Source organism: Diadema antillarum, unplaced genomic scaffold (assembly GCF_040938485.1).
Source record: "Diadema antillarum isolate AM-2024a unplaced genomic scaffold, OU_Dant_1.0 seq00000931_RagTag, whole genome shotgun sequence".
Lineage (NCBI taxonomy): Eukaryota > Metazoa > Echinodermata > Echinoidea > Diadematoida > Diadematidae > Diadema > Diadema antillarum.
The window spans coordinates 964,976-984,286 of record NW_027271782.1 but is presented as its reverse complement, the minus strand read 5'-3'; the positions used below and the strand labels follow the sequence as shown (position 1 = coordinate 984,286).

At 42.3% G+C, this 19,311-nt stretch overlaps 1 protein-coding gene across 1 annotated transcript; it reads left to right on the top strand.

Annotated features, from left to right (window-relative positions):
• The first annotated feature begins 1,056 nt into the window (after positions 1 to 1,056).
• LOC139741481 (uncharacterized) lies at positions 1,057 to 4,167 on the top strand. Its single transcript, XM_071652066.1, has one exon. The coding sequence runs from the start codon at positions 1,057 to 1,059 to the stop codon at positions 4,165 to 4,167; it is 3,111 nt and encodes a 1,036-aa protein (XP_071508167.1).
• The last annotated feature ends 15,144 nt before the right edge of the window (positions 4,168 to 19,311 follow it).

Below are 19,311 nucleotides of genomic sequence, written 5' to 3'. Positions count from 1 at the left end.
CGCGGCGGCGGGGCGCGGAGCGTGGGGCGCGAGCGGCAGAGGGAGCAGCCGGCCACTCCGTATCCCCAGTAGAGAAGAAATCAAATTATGTAGCAGATCATTCAATGTGAACTACATGAAGGTCATTATATGCATTTGATTTTAACTGTTAAATGTTTTGTTGTTGCTGCTGTTGTTGTTGCTGATTTTATGTATAGATCTGCGTTCTACTCAAAAGTTATTTCTGTCCAATAAATGTTACCTTTTTTCTTAATAAAAACAAACAAGCAAAAGTCAAAGGGGTGAGTCTGTTTATGGGCATTGCCGTGGAAATTAATAAATTGTTTGATATCCAGTGGTCAGTTATTTGACCTGTAGATATGGATGGTTTGGTTGAATGGTTGAGATCATGAAACCGCTAATGAAATGTAGTGCTAGCTAGATTGGCCTTGTTTATGATTGTAGGGCCTACCTTTTGTGTGTACTTTCAAAAATAAAAAAGGAATTGTTTTTGTTTTGATGACATTGCCATTTTTGCCATGGGAATCCTTACCCTAATTTAAGAGAAAAATCCTCTGCCACCTGTACCTGCACGATAATGGCCAACCGTCAAGTTCTTTTTCTTTTTCTTTTTCTTTTTTGTAATTTTCTTTTTATATATGTACTGTATATACAGAGTATATCTCTCTCTACCTGGTACTTTCATTTTCAATTATCACATTACCAAGTATCATCTGTGTACAAAGCTTTCTTTCCACAACTGCATTGTAAAGTTCTGTATTTTTTTATGATTCTTCGTCTGGCTCTATAGATCGCCTACTGCCAATATTTCCGCTTCCTTTCCCCGTCTCTCTTTCACTCTTCCATCAACCCATTCTTTTCTTATGTGCGATCAATGTGTTTGTCAAGTGTAGAGGATTACATTACTCATCAGTGCATCTGCCCTTCTCTTTCAACCTGCAGATACCGTGTTCATTGTTGGCTATAGCACCTGAAGGTACGCAGCTCTGAAACAAAGAGACAGAGTTCTTATTTATGAACACGGTATTGTGAACTTAATTCGATCAACTCGCCAACATGCCTGCGGTTAGCTGCCCCATACCCAACTGTGACTACACCACACCAGACCTTGACGCCGCCATCGTAGCTGCCCTCCTCACCGCCCACACTGCCATTCACACCTCTGGACAAGTTGCCAAGGTAGAGAAGGTTAAGAGGCCAACGGTTGCTGCTGCTGGTACCAGTGAGGAATGGAACTACTTCACGTCAAGGTGGTCTGACTATGTGGATGCCACAAAGATCACAGGGAAAGACAGGGTCGTACAGCTCCTTGAATGTTGCGATGAACCCCTCCGGAAGGACCTCACAAGAGCCGCTGGTGGCAGCCTCACCAACAAAACTGAGGACGAGGTGCTGGCAGCCATCAAGAAGCTTGCGGCTCGTGAGGAGAACACCATGGTCGCCCGTGTAACGCTCCACAACATGCGTCAAGATAGAGACGAGACAGTTCGCAGCTTCGGGGCTCGCCTACGAGGTCAGGCAGACATTTGCAAATTCATCATAGCCTGCCCCTCCTGTGGTGCAGATGTTAATTACACTGACACAATTATGCGGGATGTGCTAACCAGGGGAATCGCCGACTCTGAAATCCAACTCGATCTCCTAGGCGACAAAAAACAAGATATGGGCCTAGAAGAAGTCTTCCAGTTCATTGAGGCGAAAGAGGCCGGTAAACGCTCTGCCTCCTCACTCCTTGACTCGCACACGGTGGAAGCAGCCAGCAATTCCTATAGGAAAGCAAAGCAGGCACATCCCAAGGAACGGCAAGAACTATGCGCCTACTGCGGAAAGAAGGGGCACGGACGGAGCGCTCCCACTCGAGTCCGCAAGTCGCAGTGCCCAGCATACGGACATAAATGCGGACACTGCGATAAGTTTCATCATGTCGAGGATGTCTGCCGCAGCAAAGGCAAGCCAAAGGTCCCACAGTCGCCCTCATTGGGCGAGCAGGAAGGGGCCATCTTTGACGCCCTGTGCACCATTCGCGATGTTGGACACCCACCCGGCCTCCCCATTGACCACCATGTATATGACGACATTTCCAAAGCATGGCACAGGAAGAGATCGAAACCTCAACCTTACCTCAACGTGACCGTGCAGGCTGTCCCAGGGGACTACCAAGCTCTCGGATTTAACCTCTCATCCCCCTCACAAACCAGTGCCATCCCAGCCATGGCGGACACTGGGTGCCAGAGCTGCCTCGCCGGTCTGAAGGTCCTCCACCGCCTCGGGCTACGCCAGCAAGATCTCATCCCAGTTACCATGGAGATGCACACTGCAACTAATGGTGGCATTACGATCCTTGGTGCTGTTCCTCTACGCCTATCGGGCAGGAATCCCCTTGGCAACGTCGTCGAGTCTTGGCAACTGACTTACATCACAGACAGTTCTGACAAGCTCTTCCTCAGCAAAGAGGCCTGCGTCGATTTGGGGATCATCCCTGACAGCTTCCCCACTCTTGGCATGGCACCAGGTGCACCCCAATTGGACAAGGCCGCCACCCTTAAGGAGGCCCCCGAACGGATCGCCTGTACCTGCCCTCGACGCCAACTGCCCCCACCGCCTCCTACCGAACTGCCATTCCCTGCAACTGAGACAAACCGGGTGAAGCTCCAACAATATCTCCTTGACTATTACCAGTCCAGCACATTCAACACGTGCGAGCATCAACCCCTGCCGCTCATGGACAGCCCCCCTATGAAATTGATGGTGGACCCAGATGCGGAGCCAGTCGCCCATCACACGCCTGTGCCAGTCCCGCTCCATTGGCGGGATGCCGTCAAGGCTGGCTTAGATCACGATGTACAGTTGGGTGTACTGGAACCCGTCCCCATTGGAGAGCCTGTTACCTGGTGCCACAGGATGGTGGTGTGTGCTAAGAAGGATGGTAAACCACGTCGAACAGTTGACCTCCAGGCTCTCAACGCACACGCTACCCGTGAAACACATCACACACCATCGCCCTTCATCCAGGCCCGATCCGTTCCTCATGGCAAGAAAAAGACCGTACTTGATGCATGGAACGGTTACCACAGCGTCCCCTTATGTCCCGAGGACCGACACCTCACCACCTTCATTACTCCGTGGGGCAGGTACCGCTACAAGACAGCCCCTCAAGGGTATATTGCCTCTGGAGACGGATACACCAGGCGGTATGATGAGATTGTCTCCAGCATCCACAACCGGACGAAATGTGTAGACGACGTCCTCCTGTGGGCTGACACGCTGCGGGACAGTTTCTTCCAGGCTGTCGAATGGCTGGATATCTGCGGCCGCAATGGGATCACCCTCAATCCCAAGAAGTTCACATTTGGTGCAGATGTCGTGGAATTCGCTGGATTTGAGATTACTCCAGACAGTGTTCGCCCATGCCAGAAGTATTTACAGGCAATCCTTGACTTCCCTACGCCTACTGACATCACGGACGTTCGCTCCTGGTTTGGTCTCGTCAATCAAGTGTCCTACGCCTTCAGTATGGCTGAGAAGATGCTACCATTCCGTGAACTGTTGAAGCCTAAAACACCCTTCGTGTGGACTGCAGCCCTCCAGAGAGCATTCGACGAGTCCAAAGCTGCTATTGCCAGTGAGATTGAAGAAGGTGTGCGCATTTTTGACCCAAGCAAACCCACCTGTCTTGCCACGGACTGGTCCAAGGACGGCATTGGCTTCTGGCTCCTGCAAAAACACTGCAGCTGCAACGACGTTGAACCCTTCTGCTGCAATTCGGGCTGGAAGATCACCCTCGTCGGCAGCAGGTTCACTCATGCCGCTGAGACACGTTATGCTCCAGTGGAAGGCGAAGCCCTTGCTGTCGCTGACGCCCTGGACAAGGCGAGATATTTTGTCTTGGGCTGTGAGGACCTCATCATAGCGGTTGATCATAAACCCCTCCTCAAGATCTTCGCAGACCGTGCCCTTCAGGACATCCCAAATCCCCGCCTGAGGAATTTGAAGGAGAAAACCCTGCGCTACAGGTTCCGCATGGTTCATATTCCCGACGTCAGGCATCGTGCCACAGACTGTCTTTCTCGCCACCCAACTGGTGAACCTGAAAAACTGCACCTGCCCGATGACATTGCCACGATCGCATTGACCCCGCTACGTTCCTGCATTCCGCAACCCTCATGACAGGTCTCCGCACCATGACCCCCCACGACAACTCTGTCGAGGTTTGCATGCTCTCCTCTGTCACATGTGCCCTGGAATCCCTCCACTTGAAGTCGGTCACGTGGGACAGGGTCCGTACTGCCACAGCCAGTGATGACAACATGCAGGCGCTCCTCAATGCTATCGAAGCTGGCATGCCGGAATTTCGTCATGAGCTCCCCACAACTATCCGGGAATACTTCCCTTTCCGTGACGCACTTTCTGCAGTTGATGGTATCATCCTCTACAAGGATCGCATTGTCATTCCACCATCTCTCCGGGAGGAAGTCCTGGCTCATCTGCATGCTGCACACCAAGGAGTCACCTCCATGACTGCCAGAGCGGAGTCCTCCGTCTTTTGGCCTGGGATTACTCCAGCCATCGCGGCCCTCCGTGCACAGTGTCACCAATGCAACAGGATTGCACCCTCCAACCCGAGCGCACCACCAACTCCTCTGCTGTCTCCGGCCTACCCCTTCCAATGTGTCTGTGCAGACTACTTTCACTACAAAGGCTGCAACTACTTGGTCATTGTAGACCGCTACTCCAATTGGCCAATCGTTGAGCGATCCACTCAGGGAGCACCTGGACTCATTTCTTGCCTGAGACGGACATTCGCCACCTTTGGGATTCCAGACGAATTAGCATCAGATAGTGGACCTGAATTCACGGCAGTTACCACGCGCTGCTTCCTCAAGGACTGGGGTGTTCATCACAGACTTTCTTCTGTCGCATATCCACATAGCAACTGTCGGGCTGAGGTAGCCGTCAAATCTGTGAAGCGCCTTATCATGTCCAACACCAGCCCTACAGGTGCCCTGGACACTGATGCCTTCCAACGTGCCATGCTACAGTACCGAAACACGCCCGATAGGGACACCAAGTTGTCTCCGGCTATGTGTGTCTTTGGCCATGCCATCCAAGACTTCATCCCTGTTGCTCCTGGCAAATACTTACCGCACCAGGCATGGCGTGAAACCCTGGTGGCTCGGGAAGAGGCACTTCGCACCCGCCACATGAGAGATGCCGAACGTTGGGCTGAGCATACCAAACGACTCCTCCCCCTTGCTGTTGGAGACCACGTCCGGATTCAGAATCAGACAGGACCACATCCACTTAAGTGGGACAGGACCGGGACTGTAGTTGAGGTCCGACAGTATGACCAATACGTCATTCGGGTTGACGGTTCTGGGAGGGTCACCCTCCGTAACAGGAAATTTCTTCGGAAGTATGTCCCTGTTCAACAGCGCCCACCCCCACTGACTATGGAGGTCGACATCTCTGCTCCTCGCCGGCCAGCACCCATACCCCTCTCCAACCCTGCGAGATGCATACCACCCTCACCACACCCCACCGGTGCTGCTGATGTTCCCCACTGCAACCCTGAACCAGTTCCCAGTGATCCTCCACTTCAGGTGACAGCCAGTGATGCTTCTCCTAGACGGCGTCATCTCCATACGGCCATCCCCCCTACTGCTGACTACCCAGGGACGCCACGCGAGACACCTCCCACGCCTCCTGACCCGGTTCCAGCTCCTGCACTCGTCGCTTCCCCCTCGCCTGGCACCCCTGCTGCACCCCGACGCTCTGCCCGTCGCACCAGACAGCCTGCTTGGCACTCAGATTACTCCATGTGATTTCAGCCACGCAGTTCCCTTGAAATTGTTGTTGTGTTCCTGCGTTATAGTTGTGCTTACCAGCAGTTTTGGATTCTGAACATTGTTCTAACTTTGGTTTGTTTTCGCGTTCCTACGTTCAGCGTTGTTATTATGGATTTTACTCTTTTGCCTACGGAACTTTATGGACCTATTCCCAGTGTTATTATTACCACACCGCGGTATTACTGGATCAGTCTTTGTCACGTTTTGGATTCTTGACATTTTCTTCGCGCCAAAGACTTGGGGTGAGATAGAGGATTACATTACTCATCAGTGCATCTGCCCTTCTCTTTCAACCTGCAGATACCGTGTTCATTGTTGGCTATAGCACCTGAAGGTACGCAGCTCTGAAACAAAGAGACAGAGTTCTTATTTAAAGTGTCAAATGAGATTTGATTTGAAACACTGCCTACTAGTACTTCATGTGAATTGCACACCAGTATTTTTTTTTTCCGAATTCATATTTACATAGAACAACTAGTGTGTGCATATCTACACTGATGTTCAATGTAGACAAATTTGATATCTTTAATAAAAAAAAAGGTCTCAAGTAGCGCTGTACTATGGATTAAAAAACGTGACAAAAACATATTTTTTTTTAGAGTCATCACACTTCATCATCAGTGAATAGTGTGCATTCATAAAATGTGAATTTAATTCCACCACATTTTATAGTGTGTTATAACGGTAATACAACATTTGTTCCTGTGACCTTGTAACAATTGCTCTGGTGTATTATTTTCTCCAAGGACTTGGGATTAAGGTTAGGATTGTGATAGGAGTAGGGTTAGAGTAATGCTCCTTTGTAGAATTTATGTTTGGTTTAGCATGCAGAATTTCAAGTGAACAATTGTTGCAGGAGCAAATGTCATGGAACCATTACGACACTGACTTCAGTCCTACTTCAGTTAATAGGCCTACTTCAGTCGATAGTTTGCTTTCTTCTAGATTTTCACCTCTTGACCTACCTGTAAAACATACATGCAGTTTACCAGATAGTTGCCAATTGATGAACTCTGCCCCAGGTGAGGTGCATCGCAGGAAATGAGATTATTGTACATATGTCAATCCAGATACACTTCATGAAATGTTGCATTATTGTAACACTCATTTCGGTGTCCAACATTATGCTCAGTCACTCCGCAAAACCAGACAATGTCCTCTCAAAACTGAATATTCACTATAGCTGTAGGGGCTGAAGAAAGCAGATCTGTTCTCGGTCAGTTCCTGTGGTAGACTCTTTCTTAATGCTACCCACTTGCTTTTTCCAGGGTAGTTAATTTACATATTAAAATCATAAGATAGACAAATCAACCAAAACGAAAGGAGGAAAGTAGTTTCACCCGAGGACCGAAGGAACCGATGGAAAATAAAGGTAGGGCCTACAGGTGATCACAAGGTGAAGTTGAACATGAATGGAAACAGATCAAAAGATTTTGAGGACGTAGGTGTGGAGGTGAGTGGAGAGAATTAGGTTGTGTGGAAAACTAAATGTGGATAATTCATTAGGGGTATGTCTGAAAAGTAAACTACAAATATGGAAAGCTACACAAAACAACAACAACAACAAACCAAAGCTACACAAAAAATTAGTTTCTGGTCACATTAATGCTCTGACATTATTGTTAGGTGTTTTGTAGATCTTTTTTGTATTTATTGGTTTTCCACTGATTGCAATACAGTATAAGACAAATAACCATAAATTAGGGCGATAAAAAGAAACAGCATACAGGTCAATGAGAATGTGTGTCAACCTATGAACCTATACAATTACAAACTGAACAACATAATGATCTGAGATTGAAAAGAATGAAATAGCCAAGAAGCTCAACAAATTCAAGTTTGCTGTCTTACCGTGGGCCTACAGGCCATCATAATACAATTTTAGGCGCAGGTAAGAAAAAATGTGAAATATTAGCAAATGTTAAGCTTTGTCGAAAGTTCTAGGTGTTACAAAAAAAAAAAAAAATCCCACTTTTGATCTTTAATGCCATGTAGTTCCAAAACTAGTATTACAGTACAATCTATAGTACATTGAATAAATATCACTTTGAAAACAGACTTCACCATAGTACTAGTAAATCATTTCAGACACAAAAAGGTGACATTTTCACATATTAAAACTTGTACTATTTCACAAATGTTACATATTCGTAAATTAAGGAGCAGTGTCCCAACATTGCGAATAGTGTCATCCGAGTCACGTGATAATTGCCAACAATACAGCATGCATCCAAATCGTTATTTTATGTGTGTGTTGTGTGTGTGTGTGTTTTTTTTTAAAATTCAGTATCAATCATTAATAAGGCCAAGTAAAAAAAGAAACCAGTTTCTCGTCCTCGCGCGCATCGATTTTGGCCGCCGCATCGATTTTTTTACTATTTACTATTTTCAAAATGGCGCTGAAAATACCAAGAAATTCATAATTCTCGTCCCAGCCCGCTCCCCGCCCGCATCGATTTTCAGTTGCCGCATCGACTTTCTTGATATTTACTATTTTTTCGGCCGACGAAAAAAATCGACAATTCACCTACCAATCGTGATGTCTCATTTCTAATTACGCCTTGCGTCCTCTACTTAGCTGTAGCACAGCTGTAGCTTCTGTAGTACCCGATGCGGGTAGCTTCTGCCCGCTTCATGTGCTGCTAAGTTGATTGCGCAATGTAACCACAAATCCCGTTATAACGAGGTCCGTGGGACCGGCGATATTATCTCGTTATAACCGGTACCTCGTTATAACCGTACTCATCAAAAACAAAGAAAAACATATAAGCATGACGTCATATACCCATCAATGAAACTTAAACATATCCTTTGCGTTGTTATTACACAATTATTGAGCGTTATCATTGAGAGAATAAAGGGAGATCATTTGTGAATTAGACGAAGAAATAGAGGCTGAAATGATAAGTTAATACTTTATTGTAATTCTTGTTTGTTAAGCTTTTTCTAAACACCAGCGCAAACATGGGGGCAAATTATAGAGTAACATAGGGCCTACGGGCCTTGTTTACCGTAACTTGCTAGGTATTTTTACGCTGTTGGTGCCCAGCGGGAATGCGATGATTTCATGAATCATTTCGGCTGTAATCTTGTACACCATGTACAATGTATGATCGTTGCGCCCAAATGGATTAATAATGAGCAATAATGCGTTCTTTATTTTCTTCCGAAAATCTCTTCGCATTTTGTACGACCGTTCTTGAAAATGTGCGACAGGATTGAATGTGGGAGGTTGTCATCCTGTTTACGCAAATCTGTATGGTCAGATCTATTCAAAGTAATAAATGCGTTTGTTTCTTTGTCTGATTTAGGTTAACATGCGTCATTCAACTTTTTTACGCTACTGTCACCTGGCGAGATCGCGATGATTTCAGAGTAACATACGTGCGTTGCTTACCGCTAACTTGCGAGGTATTTTACGCTGTTGGTGCCCAGCGGGAATTCGATAATTTCATGAATCATTTGGCTGTTTTATAATTTTATACAATGTATGATCGTTGCGCTCGAAGGGATTAAAAGTGCGTTCTTCATCTTCTTCCGAAAATCTCTTCGCGTTTTGTACATCCGTTCTTGAACTGTCGAATGCGTTTGTTTCTATTTCCGAGCACCGATTAAGTAGGTTAACATGCGTTATTCAACAATTTTTACGCTACTGTCACCCGGCGAGATCACGATGATTTCATTAATTATTTCGGCTTTAATCATACACACTCATATTTAAATTATCATTCGTTAAATGATAATGAACAAATCCAGATCTATTCAAACTAATACATGCGTTTGTTTCTTTTTCCGAGCACCGATTAAGTAGCTTAACATGCGTTATTCGACTATTTTCACTCTACGGTCACCCGGCAGGATCGCGATGATTTCACTAATTATTTCTGCTTTGATCATACACACTCATATTTAAATTGTCATTTGTTAAATGATAATGAGCAAATCCAGATCTATTCAAACTAATAAATGCGTTTGCTTCTTTTTCTGAACACCGATTATTAGAAAGTATAGGTTAACATGCGTTTAATACTCAACTATTTTAACGCTACTGTCACCCGGCGGGATCGGGGCGATGATTTTATTATTTTGGCTTTAATCACCCAAACTCATATTTGCTCAAAACCAGCAAAAGAACTGGAAGTCGGAACTAAAACTGGAAAGGATATAATGATGAGTTGCACACGCATTCCAATTGTCCATTTTTGGTCACAATTTTATTGTCGCTACATGAAAAGTTTTTGAATGCGTTATCTATTTTTTTCTCGTTGCGCTGTGGTCTGAGTTCACATCCCGCACGCGTTTCTCGCGAAAAAGAAAATCGAATGATTATGTTCAATATTCAATAGGAACATTGGAGGGTGTTCCTGTGTCTTATCGCGTGATTAAGAAGAAAACATGGAAGGAACGGTTCTCTGCAAAACGGGAAAAGACGTGGATAGCGATATTTCGGTTTCCAATGTTTCATTTGTCGCGTGTTTGAAAGCGGTAATTTGGTCAAGAAATGGAACCTCGTTATATCCGATCAAATTGCTTATGTTTTTCTTATCATGATTTACCGAAATTGTCCTCGTTATAACCGGAATCTCGTTATAACCGACCTCGTTATAACCGATTCGTTCTGCCATAGGTTTACACGCAAAGGAAAACGGGACACACGCGATCACCTCGTTATAAGCGGTTCCTCGTTATAACCGAACGCGTTATAACGAGGTTTCACTGTAGTAGAGGAGACCAGCCAGCCAGCATACATTGTAGCATGCGTTCTAGAGCTGGAAAAAAAAATCGTGAAGTGATGGAGAGAACTGATCTCAAGCGCACGTGTGCACAGCGAACGGCTTTAAATAGTGAATACACGTTGTATATAAATTCAACTGGTTCCTGTTCTGTCTTTCAGTAAAAAGGAAATCAGGTGGTTGTTTCACAGGGTTGACAATTGGCAGTACTGTCTGCGGCATTTTAAATCCTTGAGCGAATAAGTTTTCATATGAGAAAAGATCTAACTCAGTAAGTTTGTGTTGTGTTGAAAGGCAAAAATAATGCTATGCATTTCCAGAGATAATGGTTGGATTCATAGGTTCAACAAGTGATGCATAAATGTCACTATTTTATGTTAAAAAAACATTTTTTTTTCATACCCCTGACATGACTGAATGAATACAGTCACAGTGTAGTTAAATTGGTATACTTGTCATGCATAAACAGCAATATACGCAGATTTGGTATAAAATTGTGCATCACTCAAAATAATGATAAGTGGTTTATATCACTGCTGCTTCTTGGTAGCATTGTAATGATGGCCATGGAAGAAATGAAGGGAGAATGTACTGACTTACCTTCACAGGTACATGTTTTACTACATAATGTAGTTTGGGTATACAATCATTCATCATCCAAATGATGAGTGATTATCAAATGTCTTTTTAGAACATGAAGAAACATCTTTAAATGTTTAATGCTATAATGCCATATCAGTATCATTTTGATATCCATCTGCAATTGAAGTTTGCATGAAGTTTCATTTGAAGTATATGGTACATATATCTATGTGTTTGAAAATGCACAGAGTGCAGGCAAGACATACACTTGGGACCTGGTCTCTCATAACACAGCTACCAGAGTGATATTTCATTTCATAAATTGGATATAGAAAATAGTAAAGCCTCTCTCTCGTTACCTTTCTCAGAATTACCGGACGAGAAACACATATTACTTTCATTTTGACAATCCTCGAAAAAATAGTAAGATATCAAATAGTAAGGACCTCCCTCATCGCCTTGCTCAAAAAACCCGGACGAGAAACTACTTTCTTTTTTTACTTGGCCTAATAATAACGTTGATGCTGGGGGATAGACAGAAAAACAGCAAAATGACAACTGCAAACTGCATGAGGTTGGAATACATATTATTGAGTCATCCTGGAAAAAAAAAATATCAGAAAAAAATAAAAGACAAAAAAAAAATCAGAAAAAAAGAAAAGACAAAAAAAAAAAAAAAAAAATCAGAAAAAAAAAAGAGTCAAGCAACCCCCTATATGCCCAGCCTTTAGCAGAAACCCTTGCCCTTTCACCTTGGCATTGGCTGGCGGTATAGGTAGCACACCAGCTCAGCCCAATTCACGCGATGTTGCAGCAAACACAGTTGAGTTGAAACAAGTTGCTCCCTCTCTAGCTCTCAGCTCAAAGTTCAAGACAATGGATAGGAAAATGCCAACTGACTACTGCATAGAATTTAATACTCACGCGAGAAAATTGGAAGTGCAGCAAATGACGCCTTTTCCTCCAATTTCAACCACCGCCCGTATCCGTAGCTACGTTTACGGAGTGGCTGGCTGCTCCCTCTGTGCCGTTCGCGCGGGTGCCCCGCGCCGCCCAGTGCCTCGCCGAGAGTGGGCATGGGCATGGCGCTGCTCAGCTCGCGCCACAGAGATGTGTGAGCGAGCTGCTGGTGGCGAGACCGGTGCGGTGCGGATACGGCAAAGATGAAACCATGCGAACAAATATCCAACATTTCCCCAAACATGCGCAAAATTAAATTCCCTCGAAGATGAAATTAGTTGAAGGTACCCTGAATACACCTTTATACATGATAAAATTGAGTTTTACGGAGATTTACTGACAAAACAACAGCTAAAACTTAATATTAGCTGGGCCGAGTTAGCCCACCGCGCGAAATGAACGTGAACCTATGGGGATCGCGAACCGCGATAAACACGTCTGAAATTTCATTTTTACGTCGTTGTATCCCCCAAAAGTTGGCAAATATTCTTTACAGAAACCACTGAGCACAATTCCATAAAAGTTACGGTTAAAAAAGACGTCACAAAGACAAAATAACCTCAAACACAGACAAGCGCTCACGATCACTATCGATACCAACGGGTGGGACAACTCGGCCCACCCTCGACGGGTGGGACGAGTTGTCCCGTGGGCCGAGTTAGCCCGGATCCGATTTCATCACCTCCTTTTTTAACCCCTGCTGGAGGTTGGATTTCCATTTGGAATAACATCATACAATGTTTACATTACAATGCTTTTCATATTTGATTTAGAACATCTACGCAAGCTCAACTGACGATTCGGCATTACATGCTGACATTGATTGATAATTTCTTTCAGGTGTAAAAGTTAGTGTCTACACCTCCGTTATCAATGACAAACGAACAAGGTTATATTATTAATGACATTCCGGTTACAACAAAAACTAGAAAATTTGGTTCAGGCCCCAACATTATTTGCTCATTGTTTTTTATATTGTTTATTTGTTCGGTTATACCAAATTTCGATATAACGAAAGAAAGCTGCCCCCCCCCCCCTCCCCCCCGACTTCTTTTTTCATCATTTCGATTGCACCATCACCACACCACACGCGTGATAGGGTTCCTGCTCCTGTCTGCTGCATGCATATATGCACGCACGTGGGTCTTACCGTAATTCCGTGGAACATGTCCCCGACGCAACAGGCATGATGGGCACAAGGACTCTGATGACATAAAACGCCCTGCATGCGACGGTAAGTTTACTGATTGCGCATTTCCTTCAACCATAAATTTTGCGTTCTTGACGTTCGATATTACAGCCACTCTGAAGCCGGACAATCGCAAAAATGACATTTTGACATATTTTGCGACCAATTTGAAGAGGCGAAATCTGCTGACTGCTGTTTCTCCTCAGCTAGTTAGCTGCGAGCTCATACTTTCGTACAATCGTCTACATAACATTCGCCGCCGCATAAAGGGCCGTTCACATTGGAGCGGTTTTGCGGCAGCGGCAGCGGCGGCGGTTTGCCGCTAAACTCTGCCGCAGCGGCACGCTGTGCACACTGGAGCGGTTTGCCGCGCGTAATATGCAAATTAGATTGTTGCCCTTGGGCACCTGCAGTTTACTAGGCCTAGTAATCAATTACATAATTATCATACGCACATGTATACCGTGAATACATTCCCCATGGATCTGAGAATTTACAAAATCACTTTTCCAAAACGAAACAAACAATAAAGGAAATCAAGGATGAGTAACATGCAAGAAGACTATTGGACAATCAGTACTGGAATCTCAGCTTTTCAACTTTTTGCTTAAAAAAAAAGAACACTTTCAACACAGACTGTTCAATGAAACTGCAAAATATTCCTTGTGTTACTGATATTGGTATGCACGTAGAAATTATTGCATCGGACCACTGCTACATATACTGAGAAGGCGGTTCATAAAATGTGTACATCCAACACCTCAATATCTCAAATCTTATGATCTGCGAATGTCACATTTTCCTTGTTCTTGTTTTATTGTTTGTTTGTTTTTTCTTTCTACAAAATTAGTCAGCATCCAAAGTAATGATATCTTATCTTGTTTCATGTTAACGAGAAAATGACTAGTATTTCTTTTTTTCTGGTGTCGGTAAAGTAGTCAACTGTATGAAAGATGAGCTCTTAAAAAAAACCCAGCAACATACTTCTTTACTTGTCATTCCAATCTTTTACCATAGAATAGTATACCGGTATTATGATATATATATATATATATATATATACATATATATTGTAGTTGTTCCGCGTATTGGCAGTACTAGAAATAGCAATAATAAAGTCACAACAGAGGAATGCAGGGAATGCATTAATAGCCAATCCTCGAAAATTCAGATTATTCATTAAATCAAGATTGGCTATTAATGCATTCCCTGCATTCCTCTGTTGTGACTTTATTATTGCTATATATATATATATATATATATATATATATATTTAGATCATCATGATTGTGTCATTCATTTTCATGTGCATGTTTGTGTAATGATTTTTGTACTTCATAACTCACTTTTCCTACTGCGCCTTGAGCACGTTAGTCATGTGGAATTGGCACATTAAATGTATACTGTATTATTATTATCATTATTACCGATGAACTCTATATGGATGAAATGTTAATGTTTGATTTGATTTATGTCAGTTCATGCTCTTTTTGGAAGTGTAGTTACAAAGGTGAGGGGATGTTTTAGAGAATATGCCTACCATTCACTCTCCTACTCACACCTACTAGATCTACGTATGTAGAGTATAATGTAATCAACAAACGGCCCATAATAAACTCACCCACATACTGTACTCCCAGCTATGGAAAAACAAGAGTAGCATTTTCACTCTCCACAACATGTGTTATTATATTATGCATGGGAAGAAATTAATGGCAGTTTTGCATCCTCTTAGAAAAAACAAGCACACAAACAAAAACAAAAACTACACACACACACACACACACACACACACACACACGATGTCAGTTTGGATGTCATATTCATACATCTGCATTACACCATCAAATCTACGCTTTCAGAAATCTGGATAGCATTTTAACAGACAGTCGATTTCCAAGTGAACCACACAACTGTTGGGTAAAGTGATTACCAAAAGCCAACTGAGGTCGGTTTTATCTTAAGCAAGTTTTGAGGAATTACACTAAATCTTTTCTTCGAAATTTAACCACCGAATGAAAACATTAGTTAACAGGAATTTTAACCAACTTATGTCGGTAAATGACAAACATCACTCGAAATACACATCAAACAATGTACATACACTAATACAAACCACACATGTCAAATTTAGCACTTGAGACACTAATTCAGGACAATTGTTCCAACATACAATCTCATTTGATGTGATCTAATATGGCAGTCTGTTGCAGAAATAAAGTACAGTGTATACATATACTGTTAACATTTGCGAAGGGAAGTAATATAACACATTCACATGTAAAATGAAAATTCACAAGATCTGACACTGTATGAGCAACTTTGTAAATCTGAATGGACAGACATGAGTTGTCAAAACAATACAGTAACGGTAGTATGGTACTGGATTTTATGAATGATTGAAGTACATGTATGATAATTAACACCAATGTAATTTGTATCTTGGACCAATTTTCTATAAGCATATTATTCTCATCTCCTACATCTGAAAAAAGAAGAAGAATTAATACAGTGCAAATTCCTAGCAGAAATGTATACTTAACAACATAAAACAAATCAGTTGTTTACATTTCACTTTCAAACCTCATAAGGACCAATCTTTCTAAGTATAATAAGAAACAAAAAGTACTTGTATTACATGTACATGGGTCTAGGGCAATTACCAACTGGGCAATTACCCCGGACCCTTCCCGTGGTTCTAATCCTAATCCTGAACCTAATCCTAACCCTAACCCAAACTCCTAACCCTTGACCTAATCCTAACCCTAATCTTTACTCTAACCTTACCACTAACCAGTATTTAGCCAACGGGTAATTGCCCTCTGGGGCAATTGCTCGGATGCGCATGTACATACATGTAGGACAGGAAAAATATAGGAGAGAATAGGATTGAGAGAAAAGAGCAGTACAGAGTTCATCAAATGAAGTGAGCAAGAAAGAGCGGATACATAGGGATGGATGAGGCTTGAGATTTACAATGATATGGACATGTATTGAAGTTACAAACACAAACACAAGAAAATCAGGATAAGCAAAGGAATACAACAAAAATGGGCACCTAGGTGCTTACATGGTTCAATTTAGCTAGTCAGATCACAAAATCAAGTAGCAAACAGAATAGCAACATATTACGCATATCCAATGCAATGACCTGCTATGAGTTGTCTGACATCAAATACTAATTTAATGCAAGGAAGGTAGAACTGAGTATTCAAGATTATACATGTAATGAAAATAATATTCGATGCTATGTCAACATTAATAGATTTGGGTTTCAAGATAAACTTGAAGCTTTCAAAAATCTGTAGTAACATGCTTCAGGTACACTATAAAGTGCTTGGTCTACTGCTAATCATTTTACTCATTGCCATGCAGCATAATACAATATTACATCCATACTCCAAAGTCAAATACACACATGAGTGACAGGTACTATGTAGGTACATAGTGAAAAGGTGGAATTTCATCACATTTTTGAATAGTATGTTGGCTACTGGCCTACCTGGGAGCTATGCAAAGAATTCTTGTGTTGTGGACCTGTACATGTATTATGCTATCACATTTCTCCTGAGTCGACTTCTAACTGCGAAGTGATACACACTAGCCTGCCTTGTATGATAATCATGAAGAACTTGATCACTTCTTACGAACATAGATGAAATTGCGTGGGGTACATCTTCACTACTCAAGTGATACATGAAGGATGCCAGTTGAAGACAATTATATCTTGTGTTTTCAAATTACCATTCACACTATAAAGACTGAAAGTAGTTTGATCCACAATATCTTGGTTAGATTTTCTATAGATTTTTTACATTACCATGGCAACACATTAATTACATACCACATTTACCTGTAATAGTGGCCACATATGCCAAGTTCTAGGTCAACTCCTGAAAAAGCAAGAGAGTTGTTGTAACTTGGGTTGGAACCAGGTGCAAGCATGCATGGTTAGCAACAATACTGTTGACAGATATTTAGGCCAGGTGAGGTCTATGGTAGTCTCCATGGCAATGTCACAGTTTGGTGCTCTATACATCCCTTGTCAACTTGTACACACTATGTGTGGGCGTGGTGTGTAATAATGGAATTAGCAGCTTTTCACATATTCGATACTTGTCTACATTATCATAAGTTAAACTAACTCCTTGAAAAGTAAATACATGTACATGTTTCAAAGAAACATTAAGCACTAATAATATCAATATAAAGGTACCTTATGGTACAGGTGTATAGTCAAAATACAACAATATCCAAATGGCAAATGGCTTGTGAAATAACATGGTCACTGTTATGAGGAGATCACAATTAAAGGGTCAGTGCCTATTTCCCTATAACATTGTATGTACTTCTCAAGCAAATGCTGTTTTATTATGCAGACTTGATACGGGAAGGGTGGAGATGATAAATAAATGGTTGCATTATGGTTGACTCGGCAAATTTAGAAAATAAGGGATGGATGCCAAAGTTTCAAATCCTCCTTGTTTGTACAGGAGTCCCTTTTAAAATGGTCTCACCGCCATGCAATGTGGCCAGTAGTTGCGATTTAGAACAAAGATCAACTTGAAGACAAGATCAGCTGCACCCACAATGCCTTGAGGACTATGCCCTGTGCTCCACAACTGCAGATACATGTACCTGAAGAGTGTATAATTTGCTTTCTCCAATAAGAAGGATGAAGGGCTGTGACTGCGGATGTTCTGTGTCGACCACATATGAGTAGTTAAAACAGTCCTTCCTGGAAGAACAAAAAAGGCAGGCATATATGGAAACAGTGTAAAAAAATTTAAGACATATTGATGTGCACTATTTTCTTATGCCTTTATACACATGATATTTCCAGTAATTTTGTACCATATATTTACTAGCAACTCCAGCAAACTAGGAGCAAGAACTAGGAGCAAGAGTGACCAAGATCAGAAGGTCATTCTTTAAAGCTGAAGATCTACTATGCACATGCAGGAGTGAGTCAAACATGATATCTGAAAACAGGGGACAAAATTGTTTCAGAAGGAAATGGGGAGGTAGTACAGGCCTGTAAGAAAGCTACAGATCACAACAGAACAATTCACACAATTCTGGCCTTCATGGTGCTATTTGTTTGTTTGTTTGTTTGTTTTTTCCCATGTCTAGCTTAATTACAAACCAGAACTGTCTTTGCAAAGAAGTGTAACTTTGTCTTAAGTCAATTTTTTTTTTTGACCAACCCCCTCCCCCCCCCCCAAAAAAAAAAAAAAATAAATAAAAATGAAAATAAAAGTGACAGACAATTTTACATTCAAAGTTATATTTGACATGCATTTTCATGTCCTCCGAAACTGATTAAATTGGTATGGGCCAATTACTAGACCTAGGCACCTATGGCACACTATAATATACACTATTAAAATGATTGATTGGTGCATGCTGCATATTGTCATACCTGTCAAATGTATGGGATGTTGCCATATACATTATAAAGAAAGAGAAGAATCTACATACATGTACATTTCCTTGAATGAAGGGGCAGGGTAAAGATTAAAAGATGTGCCTTCACAGAAATTTCACTCTTAATTTAAGTTCACTCTTTAGTTCTAGGTGACATACAAAATAATGTACCTGTGTTGTCATTAGAATTATCAGGTACGGTACAATACATGTACCATCACTTCCAAAATAAAGTTGTTGTTTTTTCCTCCCACAGGAGTAAGGTCAAGTTCTGAATGATGGTTATGGTATAAATGTACCTAGAATGTCAATCTTTTGAATAATGCACTTTCAGTAAATCCTGAAAGCTGAAACTCACAGCTTTCCAGTCAATGAGTGAGTTTCCATCAAAGCCTGGTCAGGGATGCAGCCACCTTTGCATGGTCTTTCTGCATTCGCTGAATAGGAGGGAAGCAGATTCAATCACTGTTTACCTGAGGGTAAATAATATTCATACAAGTGAGGTGTTACACAAATGATGTGTTATACATGTACAATGCATTATAATGTTATTTCCTTACATGAATGGGGGAAC

What these genes read in the sequence shown, in the direction of transcription:
- LOC139741481 (XM_071652066.1), top strand. Translation starts at nt 1,057, where the DNA reads ATGCCTGCGGTTAGCTGCCCCATACCCAACTGTGACTACACCACACCA.